Source organism: Mobula hypostoma, chromosome 4 (assembly GCF_963921235.1).
Source record: "Mobula hypostoma chromosome 4, sMobHyp1.1, whole genome shotgun sequence".
Lineage (NCBI taxonomy): Eukaryota > Metazoa > Chordata > Chondrichthyes > Myliobatiformes > Myliobatidae > Mobula > Mobula hypostoma.
Window position 1 is genome coordinate 39946658 of NC_086100.1, and position 13054 is coordinate 39959711.

Sequence of the window (13054 nt, forward strand, 5' to 3'; positions counted from 1 at the left end):
TGGTTTATAAACTCAGTGAGTTGTTTAAAGGGACAGCAATCACATTAAGAGTTGTAGAAGTAATGAGAGGGTCATTAGTCATCTTTGTATGAATGGAGGTGTGAGCTGTTGTGGAGATGCTGAGGTAGAGATGTTAGGACTGCATTGTAAGTAGCTGATAGGTGGTGTTGTACACCACCCCCTCTGCTTAGGGATGGGTTTTCCAGTTTGACCTTTTTAGATGGTGCAATACTTATCAAAGAAAATTGACGTTTGTACATTGAATTTTACAGGAAACCAACTCACACATCAGTATCTACGGTTTGTCTCTCATCACCCATTCGAATACTGTACAAGTTGGGGGTTATCAGAACACCACATCACCACGCCGAGAATTTGCCCACCAACATTACAGCTAAAGTCAAGGAGCACAACTATTTGAGAGAAGCCTTGAATGCTCACAGCTATCCTGACTGGGCCTTCATCAAGACAGCAACAAAAACCAGCAGGGACGTCTGCCCGACAGACAGAGGTAAGGAGATGGAAAACCCATCCCTGAACAGAGGGGGTGGTGTACAACTCCACCTATCAGCTACTTACAATATGTAGCTGGAGTTGCAGAGAAACTGAGACTGCTTTTCAACAAGCACCAAATCCCTTGTATTTTTCAAACCTACAAACACACTCAGACAGAAACTCACCAACCCCAAGGATCCTACACCCAAACATAAACACAGCAATACTGTACATGTCATCCAGTGCAATGAGAGCTGCACAGATCTGTATATCGGAGAGACAAAACAACCACTTCACAAACAGATGGCCCAACATAGGAGGGTTAACACCTCGGGTCAAGACAGAGCTGTATATCTACACCTAAAGGACAAAGGACACTGCTTTGATGATAACAGTGTGCACATTTTGGACAGGGAGGCCAGGTAATTTGAAAGAGGGGTTAAAGAAGCTATCTTTGTCAGGCTGGAAAACCCATTCCTGAACAGAGTGGGTGGGTATGTCACCACCTATCAGCTACTTACAATGCAGTCCTAACATCTCTGTAACTTTATCTTAAGTGCCTTCAATTAGGATCACACTCACAGAGAAACTAGGTTCACTAATTTCTCTGACGTTAAATTGTACCTTTGAACCTTTGCAGAACCCCTCAACCATTTAGTAGGCTTTTGAATAAAAGGGGACAACTGCACTCACTTGTCCCATCATTCAGATGTTACCACAACCAATGATCCCACTTTAAGGACTCTATCTCATTATCTCATGTTATCGTTATTTACTGCTATTTATTTGTATTTGCACTTGCACAGTTTGTTGTCTTCTGCACTCTGGTTGATCTTTCATTGATCCTGTTATAGTTACTATTCTATAAATTTGCTGAGTATGCCCGCTGGAAAATAAATCTCAGGTTGTATATGGTGATATATGGTGATACATGTACTTTGATATTAAAATTCACTTTGAACAGCTATAAGAAAGCAAACTAAAATGTGCAAAGACTCAGACAGACAAAATGGATTTCACTGTGTAGAAAGGTGACTTGTAGCTGAGAAATACATTGGACTAATTTCCTAATGAGAGTTTAGGGGTAGTTGGAGAAAAGTCATGACTTTTATCCACATGCCCACAGTACAGAACCGTGTAGCTTATACACATGTACAAAAAAAAAGCCGATGGAATGCTGGTCTCAAGTTAAAGAAGACTAGATTACAAAAGTGAGGAATTATAGGAATCAAATTTTATATGAAGTTTCACTGGAATCAGGTATTGAAGCATAATAATCACTTATAATGACTTCATCTGTATAGATGGTATGCAAGTTTTCATTGTACTTTGGAACATATGACAATAATGAACCAATTTACCAATAATCCGTGGATATATTTGCCAGGGTTTTAATTACTTAGCAATTTAAGAACTAATGGTTTAACGTCTGTAATAACCTATGAATTGCACAGATCTCTCTCCTGTTCTTTGTGGTCTTGAAACTCTTTTGTTACTGACTTTCATATTTTCTGCTATACTGGCATGTCATTATTTTTTCTGCTATTCTCTCCCAAAGCAAGAACAGTAACATCACTTATTTTTGTAGAAACCTGCAACATCTGTTGTCACTATTTTCCCTTTCAATAATCCAGGCTAATATGAAGAAATTTCCCTCAACTGTCAAACTCCCTTCTCTTAGACACTGTTTATAGACGCAATTATTAAAAAAAAAGCGTTTGAGCCTTTGTGCTCATTCTTTTCAACCGTTCAACTTCCTGTGAACACTAATGACGATGGCCACTGATCAAGCACAAAATATCCTACAGATTTGTATTGTATTGGACATTTTATATTCAGAACTAAAATGTGTTGTCTTAGATTGATTTATGGTAATGTTCAGAATGGAAAAATTCCTCTGGACAAATTTGGTCTTTATCATTTAATTTTCCCCAGAATATTCTATTTAATGCCCTGTTTTGTATTATTCAAATCAATGGTATTTCGCATTTACCTTAATTTCTGAGGTAAGAAAGAGTTCAAATTGTTTATGCAACTCCTTAGGGTTAGTTAGCTTGTGGTGCGCAGCAGTTTCCAGAAACCCCTCGATGTCCTGGAGTGCTGCCTCTGCTCCTTCTTGTGACTGGCATTTATCCACTGCTTGAGATGCTAGGAGATAGATCCCTGTTTCGCACCACTCCTTTGCCTTTAAAAGGAAAACATATACATAACTGAGGAAGGAATATCAATAAACAATGAAGTGCTTAATCATTGAACATTGGAACAAACAAATTACACTATCCAGTTGCCTATGGACTTCAAGTGATTTTCCAAGAACATCATGTTTTTTCTTCATTTCATTGGTAAAATCGTCACATATACGTCTAAGTTCATTGCACTTTGGTCGGATGGAATCAATGGCATAGTGGTTGCTTTGGATAAGCTGGTCTCCATGCTGAGCTAAAGATTGTGCCTTTCTTAAGGATTCCTGTAAATGTAAGCAACAAATAAAATAACAAGTCACAGCATATGAGATATTTTAAAAGCAGATTTATTAAAATAATTTAATTTCATGTGATAGAAATAGAAAAATGATTCATATGTTTGTATGATGCTCTAACTTTATCATAGGAATGAAAGTAGTTCACTTTAAAGTTTTTATTTTGTCATTGATGTGGCATTTATTTCTAATATGCTTGTGAAAGAAATTTCTTCCTGGAATATTACACTGAATACTTGATTTGATAAGTCATTCAATGTGTTTTGCAAATGACTTGTACCGACTGATTAAAATGAATTATCTCCATCCTGAAACTTGGAATCTATTTTTGTTATTTTGAAAAGAGGAAAGTTTGTGAAAGATTTCCGAAGAACTGTAGTTATTGTTCGATAGGATTTCTCCATGGAACAGATATAATTGGGGAAATCTAACTACTTCAACTTCACTTCTTAAAAGGAGACAAGTTACCTTGGAAAGGAATGGCAACGGATAGATTTGTGCCTTCGGAGTTTACTCTTATTATAATGCAACATTTGCAAAAAGTCTAAAAGCATTACATTAAAAAAAAATGTAAGAAGTATTAGACGTTTATGATAGTATTAGTGAGATTTAATCTATCATTACTAGGTATCATTATAAAAATGACAGCATTTGGCAAGCTTGAGACAAATGTGGGATTCTAAATTGCTGCCAGAGGAAATTATTGGAACGTGAATTATTTTTCCTGCCTGAATACGTGAATGCAGGAAAATCAATGGCTACTAGACTGATTTTTATTTTCAAAAAAAGTATGTGATTTGTGTATGAATTATAGATTTCATAAGAGTAATTATGGGAGAGAAAGTTCACTTGTTGATTCTGAAGGGTATTTTAGTATCATTTACCTGTGCTTTCTGCTCCTGAAGTTGAAGTTCCTTTAGGAGGTGTTCCACACACACCACACTGTCTCCAATATCAGTGAATGTTGCCTGTGTTTCCATCAGACAATCCAGAATGGTCTTCACCTGCAAGAAGATGACAATTTTATCTAAATTCCTGCTCTTCATTGCAATTTTGTCAGAATATTTAGAAAACATATTAAATATTTTTCTGATTCACAGTGGCCCATGGGATGAGTTGGGATCTCCAAACTGATATCCCATTGAGTCACTGTATTCACAGAAAATGTTTAGTATTTAAATAATACTACATGGTTAGCTAGGGTAATAATCTCATATTTTAATATCTGTAACTGCAAGGTAAACACCTATGTTGCAGTTATAGAAATAGGGAGGAGAGACAACTGGTGTTCAATACATTATAAAAGTGTAAAATTTTAACAAGTCTGTGTTGTAATAAAATACAATGCTACTTAATTAAACATAGATTTCTGATACTCTATTTGTATTCCCTACTTTTGGAATCTCCTTGCAAAAAACAGGGAACATAGAACAATTAAGCTCAGAAACAGGTCCGTTGGCCTACAATATCTGATCTGAATATTCTGCTGATATAAATGAAGTCTCTCTTAACCAGATCACCTGTATGTGATCCATGTCTCTCCTCCCTCTGCGTATTCATGTATCTAACAACTCCTTTAAAAACCACTATCATATCAGTTTTCACTTCCTCTCCTGGCAGTGCTCTCCAAGTCATGTACGTGCATGCATGTGTTCAAATAAAAAAAAGTGATGTGAACAAAACTTGCCCTGCACATTGTTAACCCTTCATGCTCTTAAATGCATGTCTCCTGCTAACTGGAATGTTTACCCCGAGATGAAATCTTCTGACTCTCTACCCTATCTATGCCTCTCAATTTTATAAACTTCTCTTGTGTCTCCCCTCAACCTCCAATACTTGAGAGAAAACAACCCACATTTGTCCAACCTCTCCTTATAGCTCATAAAATCTAACCCAGTCAGTATCCTGATAAATCTTTTCTCCAACCGTTCCAACAAACTTGTCGGATCTTTTTGTAATGGAGTAAACACAAATGTAAAATACTCCAAGAGCAAAACTAACCAAAGTTTCTGTTCCAACATAACTTCCTTACTCTTACACTCAGTCCTGTCAAATGAAGGCAAGCGTGCCATGTGCCATTTTACAACCCTACCTACATGCATAGACTTGCACCTCTGTACATAATGCTCCTTAGTGTCTTGCTATCAACAATACACATTCCCCTTACACCTACCCTCCCAAGTGCAACATCGCACACTTGCTCAGATTGAACCCTATCTGCCGTTTCACCATCCCTATCTGAAAAATTATCAATATGCTGCATCTTTTGATAACCCTGCGCACTGTCCCCAACTCTACTGATCTTTGAATCATCTGCAAATGTACTTACCTATCCATCTGCATTTCCATCCAATGTATTTATATCCTTGTCTTTGTTGCACTAATGGATTATGCTAGAATTAGTTGGAAAGCCTAACAGTCATAATAAAGATTACTGATAACAAAATCATCACCTGGAACTTTAAGTTTTCATATATATTGTTCACTTGAAAGCAAACCAATTTTCATCAATTGCAGTAATGCTTTGACTGCCATTCAAAATAAAGGAAAAAAGGCAAAATTCCATTTATATTAAAAATGTCTGAGGCAAGCAAAGGAACTGAGTAGATGGATGTGGATTTTGTTTCTTTTTCTATTGTTAAAATTTCCTCTTGTATCTTTGCCTTTTGAAACTGTACGTAGATTAGAGCATTTAAGAGACTTAGGCACATGGATGATAGAAAAATGGAGGACTGTAGGAGGAAAAGATTAGATTGATCTTAGTAGGTTAAAAGGTCAGCACAACATCATGGGCCAAAGGGCCTGGACCGTGCTGTAGTGTTCAATATAATCTTGCATTTTGTGCAAAACTTTGTGTAATTAAAGTATAAAATCAAAATAAATTTATAAAAAGCATAACAATGCATTTTGTAGTCATGCAGGCTTGCCAGTAGGAAATTTTTGCTTCGCAGCAGGAATCAAGAGTTTAAACAGTTTTTATTAACATACTGAGGTACAAGAACATAAGAAATAGGAGCAAGAGTAGGTCATCTGGCCCGTTGAGCCTGCCCCGCCATTCAATAAGATCATGGCTGACCTGGCCATGGACTCATCTTCACCAACCTGCCTTTTCCCCTTAATTCCCCTACTATGCAAAAATCTATCCAACCTTGTCCTAAATATATTTACTGAGGTAGCCTCCACTGCTTCATTGGGCACAGAATTCTACAGATTCACCATTCTCTGGGGAAAAGCAGTTCCTCATCATCACTGTTCTAAATCTACTCCCCCGAATGTTGAGGCTATGTCCCCTAGTTCTAGTCTCACCTACCAGTAGAAACAACTTTCCTGCCTCTATCTTATCTATCCCTTTTCATAATCACATAAAAATCCTTTCATTAAACTATTAAACATAGATTGAGTGATACTGGACTGGGTGGGGGAAGAGTTGCAAGTTCTTTGCTAGGGATAAAGATTTAAGTAGTGATGAAACAATTAATATAAGTGATTAGAGTTCATTTGATTCATAAAACTTTTTGCTATATTTTAGGAAAGATGGGGAAAATTTAGACATCACCTTTAATGTTAGAAATGCAGAATGTTCTGAGCAGTATATTAAAACAGAATCTTTGTGAATATATTAAGTACATGGACAAAAAAGCCCTATTTATTGAATGTAAAATTGGTCAGAACCCTTCAGGTTCATGTAGAGAATGATGATGGTGCTCCCTTTAGAGAGATGCATGTAGTAGCTGATTATATTTTGCATAGCGTAAAGACTTTAAGCAGGTGCCGGCTCATAATTGCTGACTCAATCATGCAGATAATTAGTTCTAATCCAACCAATTTATTAAATGTCCTTTGATAAAGACCTAGGTGAGTATAGGCATATTTATTCTCTGCTGTGTAAAGTTCTAGTTACTGCCTTTGAATCCTTTGAAATCAGATATTTGTTGTTTCCTGTTTTATTTGCATTGTTTAACTGCCTAAGCAACATCGCCTACTTCTGTTATCCAACAACTTAAAGAGCACTTGTTATTTTCATCCTGAAAGTGATAGCTTGCTATGAAATGTGATAGCTTAATAATTAAGTATTCTAAAGGTTTAACAATTGGATGACATTTTTTTATTGGCATCTAGTTTTCCAGGAAAATGTGAAAAAGAATCATGTAGCTAGAACATAGAATGCTACAACACAGCATTCTACGTTACAATGCAACAGTCTCTTTGGCTCACTGTGTTCTGCTGACCTTTTAACCTACTCTAAAATCAATCTAACATATATAGGCAACCACTACCAATATGCGGGCTAATAGGTTTGTGAGTCCAACCATGACCATTCTGTCTGAAGACTTTCATCACACTGGAAAATGATCGCCTTTAGATAAAGATCTGGATAAGTATTTGACACTGATTCAATTCTCAAGCAGAGGTCTAGATGGAAATCTAACTCTTCCCAAAATGACCCTGTGTGAAGACCTTCTGGAATTAGAAAACAAGAAACTCACCACCGGTTACCTAGCTTCCAACTACCTTTGAAGCCCGATATTAATTTGTGACTGATCAATCCAAGTTTCTGATTTATGGTGACCCTAGGAAGATGGCAATGGGACATGTGGTGATGTCACTGTACATCGAGATGGTTAGATATGCTTTGAAGATTGTCGTTGCTTTGTATTTCTGCATCAAGGTTTTGTTGCATGTTGGTATATACTACTTCCTTATTAAATTAGTTGAAAATGGAATTGAACACTGAAAACCATCAAACATTCCCTTTGATTTTCCCACTGATGCATCAGCAGTGGGGCTGAGGATTTTCTCTAGCAAGGTCCTGAAATTGAGATGGTTGGTCTTCTACAACTTCAACCATCTTCTTTCACACACAGCTGCAGCCAGTAGAGATTCTTTCCCTTGATTTAACATAAACTTTGATCAGGATTCTATGATGCCATGGGAAGTCACTTTCATCTCTCATCCTGAATTCTGGTTTTTGGTTAATGTTTGAATGTTAATTGACAGATGACACTCCTGTTTCAAATAAAGCTAAGGAATCTTTTGTGTCTACCTGAGATAGCTGAAATAACTTTCTTTTAACTTGTTCCAGTGATGGGATCTCTTGTGTTCCAACAGTCTCCTCAGTGGTTCACTGGAGTGCCAATCTAGACCAATGAGCTCACATCACTGGAACTGAAAGTGTCAACCTTCTGAGATGTAAGCTTGTGGTCCTTTCCTGATACTTCATTTGAAATAAAGCAAGTAATTTGATGTTTAAAATCTGTATAAATCACCATACAATAAATGCACATGCTGAAAAGTACCTCTCGAAAGTCTTGTTCAAAATGTCGTAACTGTAGGCATTGTTCAAGCTTGAGATGGTGTTTGGACCAAAACTGGTCAAAGGCATTTTCAGTTTCTTCCAGTTGTATCAGTAACCTATTGTGCAGCATTTAACAATTCAAAATAAAATTACAACTTAAGCATCAATAAACTTTAAATATATCACAAGTTATTAAATACACCCCAGCTCTCTTCTCATTACTACCATCAGGGAAAAGGTACAGGAGTCTTGGGTCCCAAACCACCAGATTCAGGTGCAGCTGTTATCCCACAACAATTGGGCTCCTGAACCGCTGTGGATAACTTCACTCACCACAACTCTGAAGTGCTCCCACAATCTAGACTCACTTTCAATGACTGCACAACACATGAACCTACAACTTAACTTTCAGTATTATTTGTTCTTCTTATTTGCATAATCTGTCTTTTGCACATTGTTTGCCAGGCTTTGTTTATGTATTTCATAAATTTCTATTGTATTTCTTATTTTGCATGTAAATGCCTGCAAGAAAATGAATCAGAAGGTAGTCTCATATGGTAAATATACCTACTTTGAACTCCAATGTAAAATTAGGAATAACATTTAAAAGCTGCTTTAAAAAAATGCAAGCAATTGAAGTAAGATTAGAATATTTCCGTCAACTGGCAAGACTTTTATCCATGGGTTTTTATCCACGATCCCAGTGTGCAGGGTAACTAGAGCACTACTTAAATAGTTTTCATGCATGATTAGTAAGTTTTGGATTGTGGTGGGGTGAAAATTGGTCAATCATTTTGCTCTTAATCAAAGTCCATGATATGCTGGGAAGGACATGAGGATGTGTTTAATGACTAACAGGATTAGTTCTGGCTTTGATGCTTGTATTGGTTGAGGTGCTTATTAACACACACCATCTGGCATTGTATACTGAGAATGTTCTATCATGTATTACTGCCATGCATCATTGGCCCACTTGAATGGATTTTTAAGGAAAATAGTGCCTACTGCATCAAATCTTAATAATGTTAATGTTTTCAGCTGAAGTGAGACAGGTATCTTCATTAAAGAGAACAAAATATACCACTGAACCAATGTTGGGGTCAAGAAAAATTGGTCTACTTAATATTATCATTAAATAACAGAGCTGTTGCCTCACAGAGACAGTGCATAGGTCAATCCTTAGCCCTGCTGCTGTCTGTGTAAAGTTAGCATGTTTTCTGTGACCATGTGGGTTCCACATCACAAACACATGCAGGTTAACACGTGTAGGTTAACTAACCATCATAAATTGCCTCCAGTGTGTAGATAGGTGGTTGTATCTGAAAAGAGTTGATGGGAGTGTGGGGGAATAAATGGGATTAGTGTGATTGGGTGCTTGATGGTTGCTATAAATTCAGTGGGTGGATGGACCTGCTTCCATGCTCTGTATCCATTAAGTTTGAAATCTATATATGTGTAGAAGAGTGGTCGTACTGTACATTTCAAAAACTTATGATGAGGTACACCACCAACAAAACAGCCACAATAAATATTAAAGAAAATAAACTGAAAAATAATGTGATTGAGTTTTGGAGATTTCCATAAATTCCTTTGCAAAAAAAAATGATTTTGCTTTTAAAGTTCAAACTTTTGAATGAGCAGAATACTTGCTGAGGTTGTTAGATTCTTGATTAGTAGGGGTATCAAAGGTTTGGGGAGAAGGCAGGAGAATGGGGTAGAGAGGGAATAAGTCAGCCCTGATGGAATGGTGGAGGAAACTCAATGGGCTAAATGGCGTAATTCTGCTCCCATGTCTTCGTGGTCTTGCAATTCTAGTTCTGAGCTGCCACTTAAGCAAAATCCTCCAGGGAAAAATATGTTGATGAAATGAAGTTTTATGCTATGATTAATGTAATTTCATACAATACTATTGGGCTTCAGTAGTCTAAGAAACTTCATTATTAACAACTGAGGCAGCATTGGAAAAAAAAACCAGGAGAATGATAACTACAATAATGTCCAACACTTGCTTTCCCCATTTAAACAGCATTATACTATTTTCACCCTGTCCTTCCTCCCTGAATTGGATCTCTCTGTTGTCAAAATTCCATTATATTGTGTAAATTCTCCATTCCTGGGCCTGAGACTTTCCCAAGCCTCCACCTGACGTCTTTACCATAATGAACTAAGTAACTAATGGAAGGAGTCTAATATAACTTTTAATTTCTCATCTTGGAATCAATATGAAATTTCTAAATTTCTCAGCATGAAATTACAGAAAGATGAGACTAATCCATAAATTTAATTCCTAAAGTGGGGCAAGGCAGATATTGGAGACAAGAAGTTGCAAAGGTTGAGTTGGTGAAGCTGTTTGCAGCTAAAGGGACATTTGGCAAGTGGGAGGCTTTTGAAAGTGAGATGGGGAGTGTTGTGTTTGTTATTGAGGGATAGTGCAGAGCACACCAAGATGCCAGCATGCAGGGTACTCGGCTGAACCTTATGGCCAATCCTGCTTGTACAGTATGTGAACTCCTCCCACATGGGAGTGGCTAACAGAGAAACATAGGAATAACACTAGTAACTCCCTCTACATCTTCCCTTCTTGGAAAAAAGAGAAAAACTAGGTATGTACCTCTTGTCTATAGAACTGCATTGAAATTATAATCGCTGAAATGGGATCAGAGGGATCTTGGGGTCCAAGCCCATAGGGCGCTCAAAGCAGCTGCGCAGGTTGACTCTGTGGTTAAGAAGGTATACGGTGTATTGGCCTCCATCAATCGTGGAATTGAATTTAGGAGCCGAGGGGTAATGTTGCAGCTGTATAGGACCCTGGTCAGACCCCACTTGGAGTACTATGCTCAGTTCTGGTTGCCTCACTACAGGAAGGATGTGGAAACCATAGAAAGGGTGCAGAGGAGATTTACAAGGATGTTGCCTGGATTGAGGAGCATGCCTTATGAGAATATGTTGAGTGAAATCGGCCTCTTCTCCTTGAAGCAACGAAGGATGAGAGGTGATGTGATAGAGGTGTATAATGATGAGAGACATTGATCGTGTGGGTAGTCAGAGGCTTTTTTCCAGGGCTGAAATGGTTACCACAAGAGGGCACAGGTTTAAGGTGCTCAGGAGTAGGTACAGAGGAGATGTCAGGGGTAAGTTTTTTATGTAGAGAATGGTGAGTGTGTGGAATGGGCTACCAGCAACGGTAGTGGAAGCAGATACGATAGGGTCTTTTAAGAGACTTTTGGAAAGGTACATGGAACTTAGAAAAATAGATGGCTATGGGTAACCCTAGCAATTTCTAAGATAGGGACATGGTCGGCACAACTTTGTGGGCCAAAGGGCCTATATTGTGCTGTAGGCTTTCTAATTCAGTTCACTTTACCCATCGCATGTATCTTGCGCTCCTTACATAAATATAAAAAATTGCCAACATTATAACAATCTTTCTTTGTTTTTAATGGTCTCTCTACTTTTCTCAATTCCTTTTACTTTTGCACCAATTCTTTTTTTTTTAAAAAAAGAACCTTCTCATTTTGTGAAATGTTTTCAACATTAGAACTCTTTAGAAATCACTGTATCTAATGGAGGTCAGGGCAGACTACCTGAACACTGGCAAAGTGAGAGGATTATTCTGCCTCTTTGGTCACTTGTCCTAAGCTACTAGACTGTGGAGTATATCTCTGTGGTGGGACAGATAAATGTTCCTTTGGTGAATTGGTCTGAAGCCCGAACAGCTTCACCACTCCTGAGCGGCGACAAAGATTTTGCTCTGTGTCTGAGATTACACACGTTCTTCATTTTCTCACGCTGTGTTGTCTCAAAATTACTCGCTTTGTGTAAGTGCGGTAAGTGAGGTTGGAGAAGGGAAAGAAGAATTGGCAGGCTTGTTCTCAGTCTTCAACCCATTGACACCTCTGGACTGTAACTTCACAAGAAGAGTGGAGCGATAAGCTAGCAGTGTCTTGTAGTCATCTTTTGCCTTCAGTAGGAGACACTTAACAGCTTGCACTGCTCTTTCCACTTCTCCATTTCTCTGTGGCCACTTTGGATCACTTTTCTGGTCTTTGCACTCTCAGTCCCTAGCAAAGGCTTTGAGTTCTGAGCAGCTGAATTGGGGACCATTGTCTGACACAAGTGTCTCTGGTATTCCATGGTGAGCAAATACAGATTTCAGGTGCTGTATAACTGCTGCTGAGGACGTAGAGGACAGCTTGGACACCTCAACATTCCCTGAGTAGCATCCACATTGAAATGATATTTGTCTCTTTTCAGCTCAAAATTGTCTGTGCCTGCAATTTGCCATGGGAAGTCTGGGAATTCTATGGGGCAGAGAGATTTCACATGATTTTTATGCAGCTTTTCACATGCTTCATATTGCTTTACATAATCTCCCAGATGTGTGCTCAGACCAGGCCACCACATGGACTGCCTTGCTCTTAGGCGACATTTTTCGGTGCCTTGATGTCCTTGGTGGACCTGACTGACAATTTTGGCGTGCATAGAAGCAGGGATGACAAATCTGGAGCCCTTTAGCAGCAAAAATGGTGAGTTTCTCTCTTTCTAGCCAGTAAGGTCTGAATTCATGAGCTCCTTTTAGAACAGCAGGCACATAATCACAGATTTGGACTTCTTTCAACTCGGCCTGAATTTCATGCAGTTTACTTTGTGATGCAGGAAAGCTTTCATGTACCTGAGCTATTAGATGTTGGAGTCACCTTCTGTCCACTCGTTTTTGCACGACATCCTCGACAGAGTGTCTGGGGTTGTGAAAGATTTGCCGAGGACATGCTCAAAGGCATAAC

At 38.2% G+C, this 13054-nt stretch overlaps 1 protein-coding gene across 2 annotated transcripts in view; it reads right to left on the reverse strand.

Annotated features, from left to right (window-relative positions):
• Positions 1–13054, reverse strand: part of mcf2l2 (MCF.2 cell line derived transforming sequence-like 2) — a 338701-nt gene that overhangs the window by 152878 nt on the left and 172769 nt on the right. For both annotated transcript variants that reach the window (XM_063045673.1, XM_063045674.1), the window contains 4 exons: positions 8272–8386; positions 3859–3978; positions 2771–2962; positions 2489–2680 (listed from right to left, as the gene is read on the reverse strand). In XM_063045673.1, the coding sequence (XP_062901743.1) occupies positions 2489–2680; positions 2771–2962; positions 3859–3978; positions 8272–8386 (619 nt within the window). The remainder of the gene's footprint in view (positions 1–2488; positions 2681–2770; positions 2963–3858; positions 3979–8271; positions 8387–13054) is intronic.